The 13,960-nt window shown below is 30.2% G+C and overlaps 3 protein-coding genes across 5 annotated transcripts in view; 1 reads left to right on the top strand and 2 right to left on the bottom strand.

The window, feature by feature from the left end:
• The window catches only part of LOC102672506 (protein Skeletor, isoforms B/C), a 63,545-nt gene extending 57,004 nt beyond the window's left edge, over nt 1-6,541 (bottom strand). The window contains exon 1 of one of the 2 annotated variants that reach the window (XM_006621034.2): nt 6,409-6,541. The gene's annotated coding sequence lies outside the window, so the exon portion shown is untranslated. Of the gene's footprint in view, nt 1-5,884; nt 5,903-6,408 lie in introns of those variants that run through there. The other variant, XM_006621036.2, reaches the window with a different exon arrangement.
• A 1,106-nt stretch (nt 6,542-7,647) lies between these two features.
• Nucleotides 7,648-9,590, top strand: LOC102672354 (protein BCCIP homolog). The gene is made up of 3 exons (XM_006621032.2): nt 7,648-8,065; nt 8,538-8,792; nt 8,868-9,590. The coding sequence occupies exons 1-3, from the start codon at nt 7,835-7,837 to the stop codon at nt 9,405-9,407; spliced, it is 1,026 nt and encodes a 341-aa protein (XP_006621095.1). The 5' UTR covers nt 7,648-7,834; the 3' UTR covers nt 9,408-9,590.
• An 80-nt stretch (nt 9,591-9,670) lies between these two features.
• Nucleotides 9,671-13,905, bottom strand: LOC102672079 (shootin-1-like). Of its 2 annotated transcripts, XM_031513088.1 has the most exons (10): nt 13,887-13,905; nt 12,812-13,259; nt 12,014-12,127; nt 11,839-11,933; nt 11,269-11,422; nt 11,066-11,194; nt 10,811-10,956; nt 10,196-10,727; nt 10,064-10,122; nt 9,849-9,989 (listed from the first exon to the last, which is right to left on the bottom strand). In XM_031513088.1, exons 2-10 carry the CDS (start codon nt 13,245-13,247, stop codon nt 9,849-9,851), a joined length of 1,806 nt encoding a protein of 601 aa, XP_031368948.1. In that variant the 5' UTR covers nt 13,248-13,259; nt 13,887-13,905. The 2 variants fall into 2 exon arrangements, with proteins under 2 accessions (XP_031368949.1, XP_031368948.1); XM_031513089.1 differs by lacking the exon at nt 13,887-13,905 and having other exon boundaries at nt 9,671-9,989; nt 12,812-13,247.
• Between the last annotated feature and the right edge of the window lie 55 nt (nt 13,906-13,960).

The raw sequence follows: 13,960 nt of genomic DNA, 5'->3' as shown, positions 1-13,960 counted from the left end.
TTTTTTCCTTCCTCTTTTTTTTTTTCTCTCTTTTTCTTTGACCGTGGTCGAAGATCTCGACGATGACTGATACCAAATATATATAATATATATATATATATATACAATACAGGCGGCCGGGAGAACTTTAATAAGCGATCGTGGATATTTTTATCGTTCGACGATATTCACATAGCAAATTTAATAGCCCTATTATCCTGACGATACAATGGCATTATACATCTCGAGCTTTCCTCGCATAACAATCCAACATTATAAGGAAGATTTCTCTTTCGGAACATTGTCGTAATACGACGCCTTACTTCCATTCAACGTGCAGCCTATTCTGTCTTGCGAGCGAGTTATTAGACCCGGTCGTTCCATTTCGAGAACAGTTTGATTAACGATTTTCGTCGCGGCTCCGATATAACGACCACCGATCCTGAAACACGATCCCCTCGTAATTTTCATCGTAAATATCCACCTTCGGTCTTCCTTTCTTTTCTTTTCTTTTTTCTCCTCCCACTGCCCGGAAATAAATACATTCGAGACACATTCGTGTTTATTCTTCTTACGTCCACTTCTTCTTAGGTGGCATCCTATGAATAATAATGCGCCAAGTTGAATTCCTATTTGAAGTAGTAGTATTCGATTCTACGACGTTTGGAACGATGGCAACCGGAAACGACGTTTACGCGACCGATGGTGAAAAAACCGGGCCAGAAGAGATAAAGATCCCCGCCACGTCACGACGAGAACGAACGTAACATAATATTCCCAATCCGCCGTGGAAGCTTTAGAAACGAGATAAAGAAGAGCTCGCAGATACAATTAATCCTCGAAAGTCTGCCCCTACACGTATACACCACTACCATATTCTTCGTTATTCTTTTCGTGAATGAGAAATGAAAAAGAAGATAACCCGGATCGAAAATGAATTTAAAGGGTTAATTCGTTTAAAATGGGATTGTACGATGGAATGAAATTTATAATATATAAGGATAAAATTGTTTTTTATTATCTATGATTTTTAATAGCGAACAAAAGTTCGCTTTCTATCAAATTGTATTTAAGATATGAATTTTTTAAGATATCGAAGAAATACTTTTTTCGATTTTAAAAATTTTTATCTGATAATTTATGATAGTAATTTTTGTCCTCGACAAAATAATTTTACGAACGAAAAAGTTTGGACTTAATTTAGATTAAAGAAAATCATTATCATCTTGAAAGAATTTTTAATTTACTCATTTACATTGCTAACATCGTTTTACATATCAATTTAAAATATTAATGAATATAAAATATAAGATTAAAGAAAAAGATATGAAATAAATTATATAAATGATTAAAAAAAATTAAATCTAAAAGTCTTTTTAAAAATTAATTTCAGAAAAATTCTCCTTTAAAAGATCTAGAAAATTGAAGAATTTTTTCCATTATCAGAAAATAATCAATTTTAATTTTTCTTATTCTACTATATGGCTCTCTTTATTAACGATGCGTGGACAATTCAGGATAGCTTTAAAGGGATGCTATATCATGGAATTGCTACTGGAATAATTTTTACTGCAATAAATGAGCAAACTTTCCACAATAGTACAAGTAAATAATATTATCCTTCCACTAAGTAGTTGGCAATGAAATTCAGAGAAAAGTTGCAAAATATTTGAAATCCAGCGCAGGGTCTACGGTTTCCTGTTCAATTGTAAGAATCTTATCATTTAGTGACTTTAAGAAGCTTTTGCCATCTGATCTGCCCTACAGGGAATACAGAAACATAAGTAAAGATATTTTGATTGATTTAACATTCCCAATTAATTGTGCAATATATTTAAAATAATATAAAATAATATATATAATATAAAATAATATAAAATAATATATATAATATAAAATAATATAATTTATTACTTCTTGTCTATGAAATTTAAAAATCTAAGTATTTTCTCTTACAATTTCTCTTGAAAATATATTATACTTATAACACAAATTAATTCTTTACATGTGAGTTCAAATAACAAATTGTATTATCAAAATCAATATTATGTTATATAAAACTTTATAAGTATATAAAATATAATAAGTTATATTGTAGTGTATATTATAAGTTTACATTAATGTTTCTTTCATTTTTTTTTAAATATAATTTTCTAATTAGAGTAAAATTTTAATATAAGATATGATTTTAATTAAAATAGCGATGAAAATTTGAGAATTGATTTAATTTGATTTAAATAAATTTCCCATCGAGAAAAAATATTGTTGCATATTTATTATTCTATGTACACACAAATTCAAATTAGAATTTTTGTATTAAATGAGTTTTCTCATAAATAAACATTTTTGATTAATTTTATCTTTAAAAATTCAATTTAGGATTATCGAACTGCTCGAAACGTGATAGTCAGAAAACAGAAAGGCATAAAATCACGTTTTGATATTATATAATGGTTTTGATATCCTAGTCGTTTAAGTAAATCATGATTGATGTCTTGCTCTTCGAGCGAGTCAGAAGAGCCAGATTTGAAAAGAAAGCTAGTGCAATTCTTCTACAGTAGAATCTAGTGACTCAAGGTTTCCTAAAGTGTTTCTTTAACGTTTGGATATCGTGGCCAAAAGCGAGAAACGAGGATAAATCTCTTGTAATCCACGCAATTTGACGATATATTCACCTCCTCGAATTGATAAGCTATGCTATATTCTCCGACACAAATGGAAAATATTCGATCAAATTTATATGCGTGAAAAATGTTTGAATGGAAGTTGAATAGTTTCAAAAGATGAATATTCTGATGTTTTTTATGGAAATTTTTTTTAGGAAAAATCATGAAGATTTTTTGAAGATCAATCTTGTTTTTCAAAATGAAATTATGTAATACGTGTTTACGTGCAATTTATTTCTCATAATAAATTTTACTACAATTTTATTTTTTAATAAAATTCAAATTAAAATATTTCTTAAAACAATAATTTTTTAGCGTAAATTAATTCTTTTTATTAAAAAATGTCTATTAAAATGATCAATTGTATTAAACAACGCATACATATAATTCTATTTGAAAAAATAAAATTGACTTTCACAAATCCCTAATTGTCATTTAAATATATAAAAGAAATTAAAAATATTAAAACGTGTACCTTTTGAAATTATTCAATTTTTATCTAAATATTTCTCACAAATATAATAATGAAAAAAATTAAAATAATAATTTTATCATTAGATATTTCAATGACAAAAAAATTCTATTCGATAAAAGCTTCATCTGTACGTGTCCAATATTTCTGACATTTTTTGACGTATTGCGATGTAATCAACGTCGAGCATTCTTCTCACGAAAAAGGAGGAAAGAAAAAAACGATAGGTCTAGCAAAGATAATGTTAATTTCCACCTACGTTACAGAAAGGTCAAACGAGAAAGGAGCTCAAACGCTTTGACGTACCATCGATCAAAGTCGATTAACCCATCCCGATTTTCCACAAATTCGTCACATGTTTCATAAAATCATCTTTGAATTCAAGATTGATTTTATAGATAGAAAAATTAAAGAGAAAAAATTTAATCGATCGTGTTATAAGAAATAAATTTTCAAAGAGCTTTGTATAAAAATGAAAAATGAGAGAAACGAAAGTTGAAGAGAAACGAAACAGGAAAAAAAATCAATAAATATGACAGTATATACGTGAGAATAGTTCCTAACACAATGGCCTCTTTAAACTCTCCTTTGCAGTCTGCGAAAGACGCGCGACCCTTAAATTGCATTTGAATAAAGCAATTTGTGCACGCAGCGTAATCCAATTCGGCCTTCTTGCTAGTTTTCGCTACGCGAAAGCACCGATAAATCAACCAGTTGCGCCGCGCATCGGGCCAAGCACACCCCTGCGATATAACCATATGGTTTAATTTCATTCGTTTCGCTCTGTAATTCCCACCCCTGGAAAAAAAAGGAAATGTCCAAACCGCAAGAACTGTTTAATACATTTAATAGAAGTAATCATTCTATTCTCAATCGCGATATACGATTCTTTTCATTCATTTTCTTATTATTTTTCCTCTTTTCTTCTTTACTTTTTATAAGCGAAACAAAAAAAATATCATTGATTTAAAAACACGTTTATGTGTCTACAATATATCGTGTTGAAATATGAACGCGAAAATATCCAGAATGTAGTAGCATTGTAAACCAGCGCGACAAATAGCGCAATAGTATGATATATTCTAGGGCAGCACATTCGAAATCGCGAAAAATCAATAAACGATTAACTCTTACGGGTATGCAGTGTTATCCGAATTTTCCAGATTCGCTGATTAATATTGCACTTCTCTAAAATCTTCGTTAGAATTACGCTCATCTCTAAACAAATATTTAGACAAAAACAATTTGAGCTTGGTCTAATTTCGAGATATTAAGTTAAACCATCTAGAAGAAAACGACGAGAAGAATCAATAAACCAAATCTCTTGAATTAACGAGATCCAAAATTATCTAATATCATCTGCTTCCTGTTAACTGTGAAACGTATACTCGGTTTCCCTTATGTCTTCGTGTATCAAACGAGCCACCGTGGTTTGCATATTATCAGTAGTAGGCTATCGAATTAGAGAACAAGGGAGGAACGGCGCAATTAATCGGCAATCGCGTTCGATCGCCTCCATTCACCGAGATCTCGTATCTACATCGCATGTATTGTGAAACAGTTCATTTTCTATTCGATCTTTTAGTCATCTAGCAAATTTTTATCATTACAATTACGATAGTATATATTCGTTTTAGAGAAATGTCGAAGAGAAATTGATGAAAGAAAAATCAAAGAAACAGTATTGTTTCTAGCAGTTCGAGAAACTTCCGTGGAGAAACATTTCACAGAGGAAGCAGAGAACAAAAACGAAACGCAGAGGTACAGATCAAGGCAGGTGAGACAGCTATATGCTATGGAATAGCGCTAAAAAACATCGAACAGCCAGAAATTAAAAACATTGCAGTCATGTTACATGTATATACAAGATAGCTCGATAGCCAATAGTAGCATAATTTCCGCATATTAAATAATTTCAACGAGATTTACAAGAAAAGAGAAAAAGTGACATATTTGTTAATTATACATTTTTATCAATATTTCTTTTCGAAATACTATAATTCAATTATCAATTCGAGATAATGTATATTGATTATAATCATAGAATTATTCAAAACATATGTTATTCTTTCAAATTGTTATTGTTACAATTAAGCACATAATATAAAAATTTAGTTAACTGCATTTAGATATAATTTCTATAAAAATAGTTTTTAAATTACCAATCATCTTTTCATTATATTCTTTAAAAAACGAAAAGAATAACTTTTTATCTATGAATTTATGATCGATAATAATCAACATCAAAGTTACTATTAAAGAAAACTAATGTAGAGAATCAAGAATCGAAAAAAAACATAAAGAAAAACATTAAACATTAAATAATGTATTAAACATCATCCATGTTTTTTCTTCTTCATGTTACGTAAAATTTCCTTGAAATTATTTAGTTTCGATATGTAGTTGTTAATCGTGCTGGTCCTTAATGCATCAAAGCATTGTTATACATCGATATATACACGTTGTATATGTATCACGAGGTACAATCGCAGGGGGGATATATGTACGTAGTACAGTATTCGAGAACATCTAGTCAGCCGAACATCTATAAAAACACCAGATAAAGAGAAAGAAATAGAGATAGAGATATAGAAATAGATACTAGAAGAGAGAAAGACAGACAGCCATCTCACCGCCCGCCACAGCTCAAAGCACTCACGAAATATCACGGGGGAACACGACAAAAAAAGCCACCGTTGTCTTTTTTTCGCGCGAATATTTTACTCTATACTCGGGGATACGTTATAAGCTTTCGTGTTTTTATAACCTAAAAAAGCGATTGCACTGCTCCGTATTGTACGATGTGATGTACCCGGACCGGTGAACGCCGTGGTGCCACCTGACAGACTCCGAGAAATTTGAGAAAACAAGATTTCCTTCGGCCCATGCGCGAGAACTTTAATCGAATTTTAGCTTGCAGTGCCGACAACGGACATGTCTTCGCTTCACTGCACACGGCCCTGCATTCAAAATTCAAATTTTTCCCTCCGCAATATCGAAATCTATCGAACGAGTAGGAAATATCAGTAACTTTTCGAATAACGTTATATTAAATCTTCTTTCTAACATAGTCAATTTTTAAAACAATAAACAATAGACAATAAAACTCTTATTTAAAAAAATAGTTCGCTTGCACGATATGTTTGAAACGCATGACTTATGACGACATTTTCTATAGCGGCGGATATAAAATTTACAATTATTAATTTGATTAGAAAAAACATTTTCTATTCGTTTATAAACTTAATTATTATCTTTCTGTAACGAAAAATGCTTATTAAATTCACTTACCTTCTTTTTTGTTCCAAAAACATTTTATTGATACAAAAAAACTTGTAAGATTAACACTGAATAACATTCTTGCGTGTTAAATGAGCTGTAACTGATTGTTGAGCCATGCAACAAGAAAATTGTACATGATGCGACATCTGCCGACAAATATTTGAACTATTTAAAATGGCTACTTAGACTTTATCTATATTAGAATATATGTCATTAAAATTATATTATATATTAAAATTATATTAGAATTAAATATCATTTAAAAAATTTTTTAATTAATATTATATTATTATATATCATTCATAATTATCAATATCAATGTATATATCAATTATTTTGATATATTATAAGAATAATAATATATTATTAAAATGTGTCTAGTTACTTACTTTTTTAAAAAATATAGTAATATAATTATTTTTTATCCAAAAGATATATATAAGATATATATATATATATATAAATAATAATTATTATTGATTATTATTGATTATTATTGATTATTTATAAAAGATTTAAAAATAATTATATTGATAATATATTGATTATATCGATATTGTTAAGATATTGCGATTTATATATTGAAAAGTTATGACATTTATTATTAATTTGTATATATTATTATAAATATGTATTATTAAATGATGAATATTATTTATTTAAACAAAATAACAATCAAGATTAGCAAAAAAATTTTAGAAAGAGTATAAGAAAATTAATAAATTAATTATTCGATCTGTCACCTGTCATTTATTCTCTAATTTTAATTTAACTAAAATATGAGTATAATGTCATTAATTTATTAATTATATTATTTTTTCTCTTCAATTATTATTTTTTTTTAAAGAAATTTTTATTTATTTAACTATATGTTTCTTTCCAGAAAGAAGTTTTTAACAATTCTGATAAGCAACCAGATGCTATTTCAGATGCTATTTTGCTATTAAAATATTTCCTAAATTTCTATGTAAAGAAATCACTTTTTGTATTTTCACAAATAAAAATAAGATAAAAAAGTTTTAAAAAAAAGTATAAAAAAAGTTATTGACGTAAAAGTTATATATATATATGTATAAATTTCATTAATTTAAAATTATAAAGATTTCTAATAAATATTTGTTTAATATTACGATATCGCCACTATTTGATATTTATTTAATATCACAGTTTTCCTTTTTTCATTTATGTATAGTTAAAGTTGTCAGAAAAATTCTTTTTGTGAGAAGAGTGAGAGAAAATATAATTAATGAATATATAGATATTAATCTCCTTATTTGTTTTCTTTTCATCTCATTTGTCATATAAATTGTAACACTGTTAATTCACTAATTATACTTTTTCCTATTTTTCCACAGGGAATTTGAATTCACTAATTATATTATTTTTTCACACTTTTATTCATAGAGACAATTTTTCTAGCAATCGTATATCTAATATGATACTTCACTATACATTTTATCCTTACTATCCTTACACCTACGCCTGGCAACATGGCATATCACATGGTTTAAGTTCCGCAGAACCGTCAGCTAGTCAGTTTATGATAATGGCTGCGCCAGTAAAAAAACGCGACGTTCAACGAAATTTTGAAGATAGAAGCAGCGACGATGATGATCACAACTCATCAAATAGTGAGGATAATGAGAAGGAATCATTGGAAGAACAAGTAAGAAATTTAAATCAGACAAATCAATGTAAAACGTCATTGGTTAATCTTAACCTTATTTTTGAACACGCGGTCATAGATTTAATTTTGTTTTAAATCATTCTTTATAATCATTGATATTTATTGAGAATGAAATATAATAATTAAATATATTGTACAAAATAAAAAATTTTGCGAAAAACACTTATATGTTTAATTTGATTGATTATAATCAATGAGCTTGTCATTCCATAAAGATATTGTTAAATATTACAATGTTGTGATAAAAACATCTGTGCTAAAAATTACTACTTAAAATTTAACATAAATAAATTTAAAAAATGTAAAAAGAATGGATTATATATTTTTATGTTCTATTCATTTAAGTTATATAAATTTAATATTTAATATTTTAATATTTTATAAATAACTGATTATGATAAAAATATAAAATATTAATAGAATTCTTAAAATATAAAATTTTTTCAATTAGGGAATGGAAATTCAAGTAGATTTTGAAGGAAGAAACCCATTGGATCCAGATTATCATGGCATTAAGACTCTGTTACAACAACTTTTTTTAAAAGCTCATATTGATTTAGGTGGTCTCACAGATTTAATTATTTCTCAAAATTATGTAGGTTCAGTTGTTAAACAATCAGAAGATTTAAATGAGTCAGATGACGAAGATAATGATATTAATGATGTTTTTGGTATTACTACAGTAATTAATTTATCTAGTGGACAAGTAAGTATACTATATATAATATAATGTTATTTACTTAATATGAAAATTATTTATTAATAAGCTAATTTATTTTAGAATTATCCTTGTATACAACAACTTAGGGATTTATTGAGACAATTGGCAAATGAACATGCAACTGATGCAGCAAATAATATGATAAAAGATGTTCTTGAAAATGATTCAGAAGCATTAGGTTTATTAATTAATGAAAGATTTGTCAATATTCCAGCACAAATATCTGTACCACTTTTAGAGAATTTAATCTCTGAGATAAAAAGAGCAAATAATAAAAAAATGCCATTTAACTTTTCATATTATATATTAATATGCAAACTCTATAAAACAGAAGACAAAAAGTTAGAAAAAAAATTGAAACATAAAAAGAAAGATAATACAGAAGAACCAGCTATTCTATGGAGCAATCCAGAAGAAGAAATTTTTGCAGAAGAAGCAACAATAAGTTTTGAATTTTCTGTTGAAAAAGAGTCAGATAGTGGTTTGTCTGGAACATGGACTGAAACTGATGATGAAATGATACCTTACAGAAGAGTTCTTCTGTTCGAAGCTACCAAATTGCAACCAATTATTGACAAAATAAAAAATCATATTTCTTAATCAATATAAAAGACTAACATTAATTCATATTCCTAAAAAAAATCCTTCCTTTGGTGTATTAAAGGAAGGTATACGCTTTTCAAAGATAATTTCTTTGACAATCTATTGTACAATGAACTATTGTATCATACAGTATATGTAATCAGCTTTTTATAATACACCTTTTCATACTGCTTACTGCAATCTGTTTCCCATCACTTATCCGTTAACCCCGTCTTAAAAATATTTGAATTTTTACGAATTAATTACGAATTCACATATCAATTTTATTCAATCGTAAAAAATTTATTGTCTTACTAAATAAATAATATAAACAGTAGAATCAAAACAAATTATTGTTTAAAAAAAATATGTATCGCGATTAATATTTTAACAATAACATGTAACTTGTGCCTGAGAGTTACAAACAAATATTTTTCGCATTACTAACAGCGTCTACTTTTATGTTGGTGAATCTTTTAATAATTGCTTTATTGGTTTAGCTCTTCGTCTCATAGTGCCCAAAATATTTAACATTTCTGAAACTGCTGGTGGTGCGCTTTCCGCTTCTTGTCGTCTTCTTCTTTCCTCTTCTCTTTGCTTCTGCAATAAATCATTTTGTTTGAGAAATATAATTTTTAAATATAAAAATATTTCCAAAAATATAAAAAACTTACATCTGTTTGCTTCAGTGTGAACCGTCCACCTTTTATTTGATTAATAATATCATCGATAGCTGAAATAAATAAAAATTTTGAATTAAATGCACTTAAAGCGATTGAGCAAATTAAAATTTAAGATATAATTACCAGGTTGTTGCGCAACTGTTGGTGTTTTTTTCGTAATTCCAAGCATATTTTCCATATCGGTCACCGCGTTTCGTTCCGAATTCATTTTTTCTTTCGTCAGCAACTTAATCGACGATTGTCCACTGTTGTTGAACATTGGTGGTGGTGGAGGTGGAGGCAAAGGGGGTGGTGGTGGCCTAGAAAGTTTCTCTTCCAGTTCACTGATTTTTGCCTTCAAAGTTTGAACCACTCCTTCCAGAGTTTCCACTGACTTCTCTGCCCTTTCTGCCCTTTGCGTTACAACTTCCAGTTCCGACTCTGCCAGCTTTAACTTTTCCTCTACTATTTCGAATTCGACGTTAGATTCTTTCTCTTCCAATTTCTCTTCTAACATTTGTATTTGAGAGGCATGATTCTGTTGCTCCTCCTCCAATAATCTTTTCAAAGATTCTACTTCTTGAAGAACAGTTAATAATCTTCCATTAGGGTCGTCGCCAACTTCTGCCATGAGAAGTGCACTCTGATGAGCCAGAACATTTCTTTCTTTTTGCACCTGTATCGAAAATGCAATATTTTGTAATAGTGTCATTTAAATTCAATTATGTCTTAAAATGTCTACTTAAGCATCGATCTTACCCTTTCTGCCTCTATCTTCATAATCTTCGCATTCTCCCTCTCACGATCGCATTGCGCTTTCAATGCTTGTACTTCCTCCGCAACCATCTTTGTTACCCTTTCCATATTGTCCTTTTGAACTTTCATCTCGTTTACTTTCTCTTCACCTAGTCGAAAAATTCCATTGTTAAATGGATGAAGTTTTAAGTTTAAATGAAGTTTGAACATATTGAGCATTTTTTAATAGCTATATATAGATATTTTTTTTTTTTTTACATTTTTGCCTGAGAGTTCTTTCCTCGTCCAACTGCGTGGTCAAATGCGTAACCTGTTCTTGAGCTTCAAATTCTTGAAGACGAGCGGAATGCAATTCTGTCTGAAGCCTTGCTATCTCTTTACTTAATTCTGCAAATTATCCACTCTTATAATAATTATAAATAATTGCAATAAAATTGTAAGCTATGATTCTCCATGCATACCTTTCACCGTTTCTCTCAATTGATCGAAATCTTCGAAATTCGAGTCAACTTCATCCGATAACTCAAGATCTAACGAATCTTCCGGATTTGTTTGCAAGAATTTCTGTGTTATAATCTGTGATCTTCTTTTCAATTCGCGATTTTGCCTATACCACTGAAATTCGATGAGTTATATGCACAATCGTATTATATTAATTTCTAGAAATTATGATTTGAAAAATATTAAATAAGATATTAAATAAGAAGTACAATATAGAGTAAGAATTTCACAACATTCACTCTCATTTCATTTTCATTAAAAAAATATCTCTCTTCACTTTGAATTAATTAACTCTTTAACGATGTTCTCACAATTCTTCACAACCACAATTCCAATTCTCGATTGTCTTCATTCCCAGTCACGTTATACAAAAAAAATATCATACGAATATATATTTGTTGCACGTGTATTCCAAATTTTCACACGATATGGGTCTTAAATCTACATCTTCTCAATGATATCTCAATTACACGTTACTCTCTTGAATTCTATCATTCATTTAATTATAAAAAAGAAATGTGAAAGGTTACCTGTGACGCTTGTTGCATAGCTTTATGCATAGCACCAGTTTCAACGTCATATTGATGCTTCAATTGCTCGTACTCTTTGCACACTGCTTCAGACACTGAAAGAAAATTTATAAATTCGTCAAAATTTGAAAATCTTAAACACGTTCGTAGAAATTATCTATATAATTATAACTACCTGTTCGTAATTTCTGAAGTTTCTGTTCCTTTTCCTGAACTTGCGACTGCAAAGTACCATTTTGTCTCTGCAATTGTTGATATTTTTTCTCCAAGTCCGCATATTCCTTACTTGCTGCGATGAGAAAAGTATTTTTTTCAATAGGAAGTTCATATATTGCGCTCACGAATATAAATCACGGGGCCCTGACTATAAGTTTATTTTATTTCATTTAATTTATAATTCTACCGCGTATGACCAGTGAGTAAGAAAACGTCACAGAATTCGTTTTGCATGCAAGAGTGAATCACAACCGAATAATAATTAAGTTGCATTACAGATGATTGGCCATGAACTACAATCACGCATTAACCACTTCCCTCTCGCTATATATATATACAATTGTTCTTATTTTACGTGATCCATCTCATCCATTCTTTCTTGCAATAATAAATAAATCAATTTCCAAGTTTCTATACAATCGAAATCGAGAATAAAAGAGAAAAGGTCGCGCCGACATGTATGACTTTTCATTTTAATTCAAAGGAAAAAAAGAAGAAGAAGGAAGGAATATAAAACTTCGTAAAAGATGGATCGAAAGAAAGTTGTTGAAATACAGTTAGCTCTATATTTACCAATCTCTCTCTCCTATCCCAGTCGTTATAATCAAATTAATGCTCGAAAGCGGAGGGAAGAAACCGTGTTTCGTCACTTCGTTAATGATGACTAATGGAATCATAATAAAGTTCCCTAACGACTTTAGGCGGCCCCATACAAACACTCATTACGCCACGAAACTTATTACTAATTATTAATTACCGGCCTCGCTCTTCTGTAGCAACAATTTCCTCCTCTTCTCCGACTCCTCGTATTTGTTCTTCCACTTGCTCTCCAGGCTATTGCTCCTGTTCAATTTCACGACACCGACCATCTCATTCGTCTTGCTGTTAACACCAGTCTGGGAGGAGAGTTTCTCAGCCGAGTTTCGCATCTCGATACTCGAGCTCGACAAATTATTGTTCCTCCAACGTTGCTGTTGAACGGAGGCGTCGAGCTTCTCGAAGGACGCCCTTTGAGCGGCAACAGACACTCCTCGGGACAGCTTTTCGAAGGACCCTCTACGGGACGGGGGGCACCTTTCTTGAGCTTTAATTGCATTCGATATCCTCGGCACAGGAATGTGTGAGTGAATTACGCTCGAGGATGTCCTCGCCGGCTCGGCGCTTAAGACGATGTTCAGTTCCGTTTTATTCATGTCGTATATATTCTGCGAACAAGGGATATATCTGCTTTCACTCGCCTCTCGTCTTTTCGACGATCAACCGGAATCGATACGGATAGACACGAAATAACTGTTAATTCGAATCGATAATATATTACAATAACATTCATTATAAGCTTGGAATATTTAATCTTATATATATATATGTGAGAGAGATATTCATTTCATTTTCTTTTTGCCGACGATTATAGAGAATGACAATTAACGAAAGAGAGATTTACGACTGTGTATCGTGTGATATCACTCTTTTCGCTAGATTCAAGTGGAATTCCTCTAGTGATGGAGGGAGGAGGGATATATAACTCGATATATCCACAAGGAATGAACGAGCGATAAAGAATAAATTCATCACGAAGAAAATACTTTATATATACGAACATACGTATGGATTGTGAAACGATATTTCTATATTGAAGTGTACTCAAACAGTAGAGGGTTAATAACATCGTTTTCTAAAAATACACCGGTATTGGTCGCACCCCCTGTAGCCACAAGCCGCGTTAGAAATAGCCGCTCTGTCAAAATGTATTCGTGACTAATCTCGATTCCACGAATCGCAAAGTACCCGGTGTGGGAAGATAAGGTGCTTTCCGAACCGCCACGCGAACTTACCGGGAAATGATAAATGTCTTACGTCCGGCGAATCCTGAATCAAGTTACCGGTAATTGTAAAGTCAGTTGCTTTG

The sequence above is a fragment of the Apis dorsata genome, unplaced genomic scaffold, assembly GCF_000469605.1.
Source record: "Apis dorsata unplaced genomic scaffold, Apis dorsata 1.3 scaffold_577, whole genome shotgun sequence".
Lineage (NCBI taxonomy): Eukaryota > Metazoa > Arthropoda > Insecta > Hymenoptera > Apidae > Apis > Apis dorsata.
The sequence above is the reverse complement of the archived record's forward strand: the minus strand, read 5'-3'. Positions and strand labels throughout refer to the sequence as shown.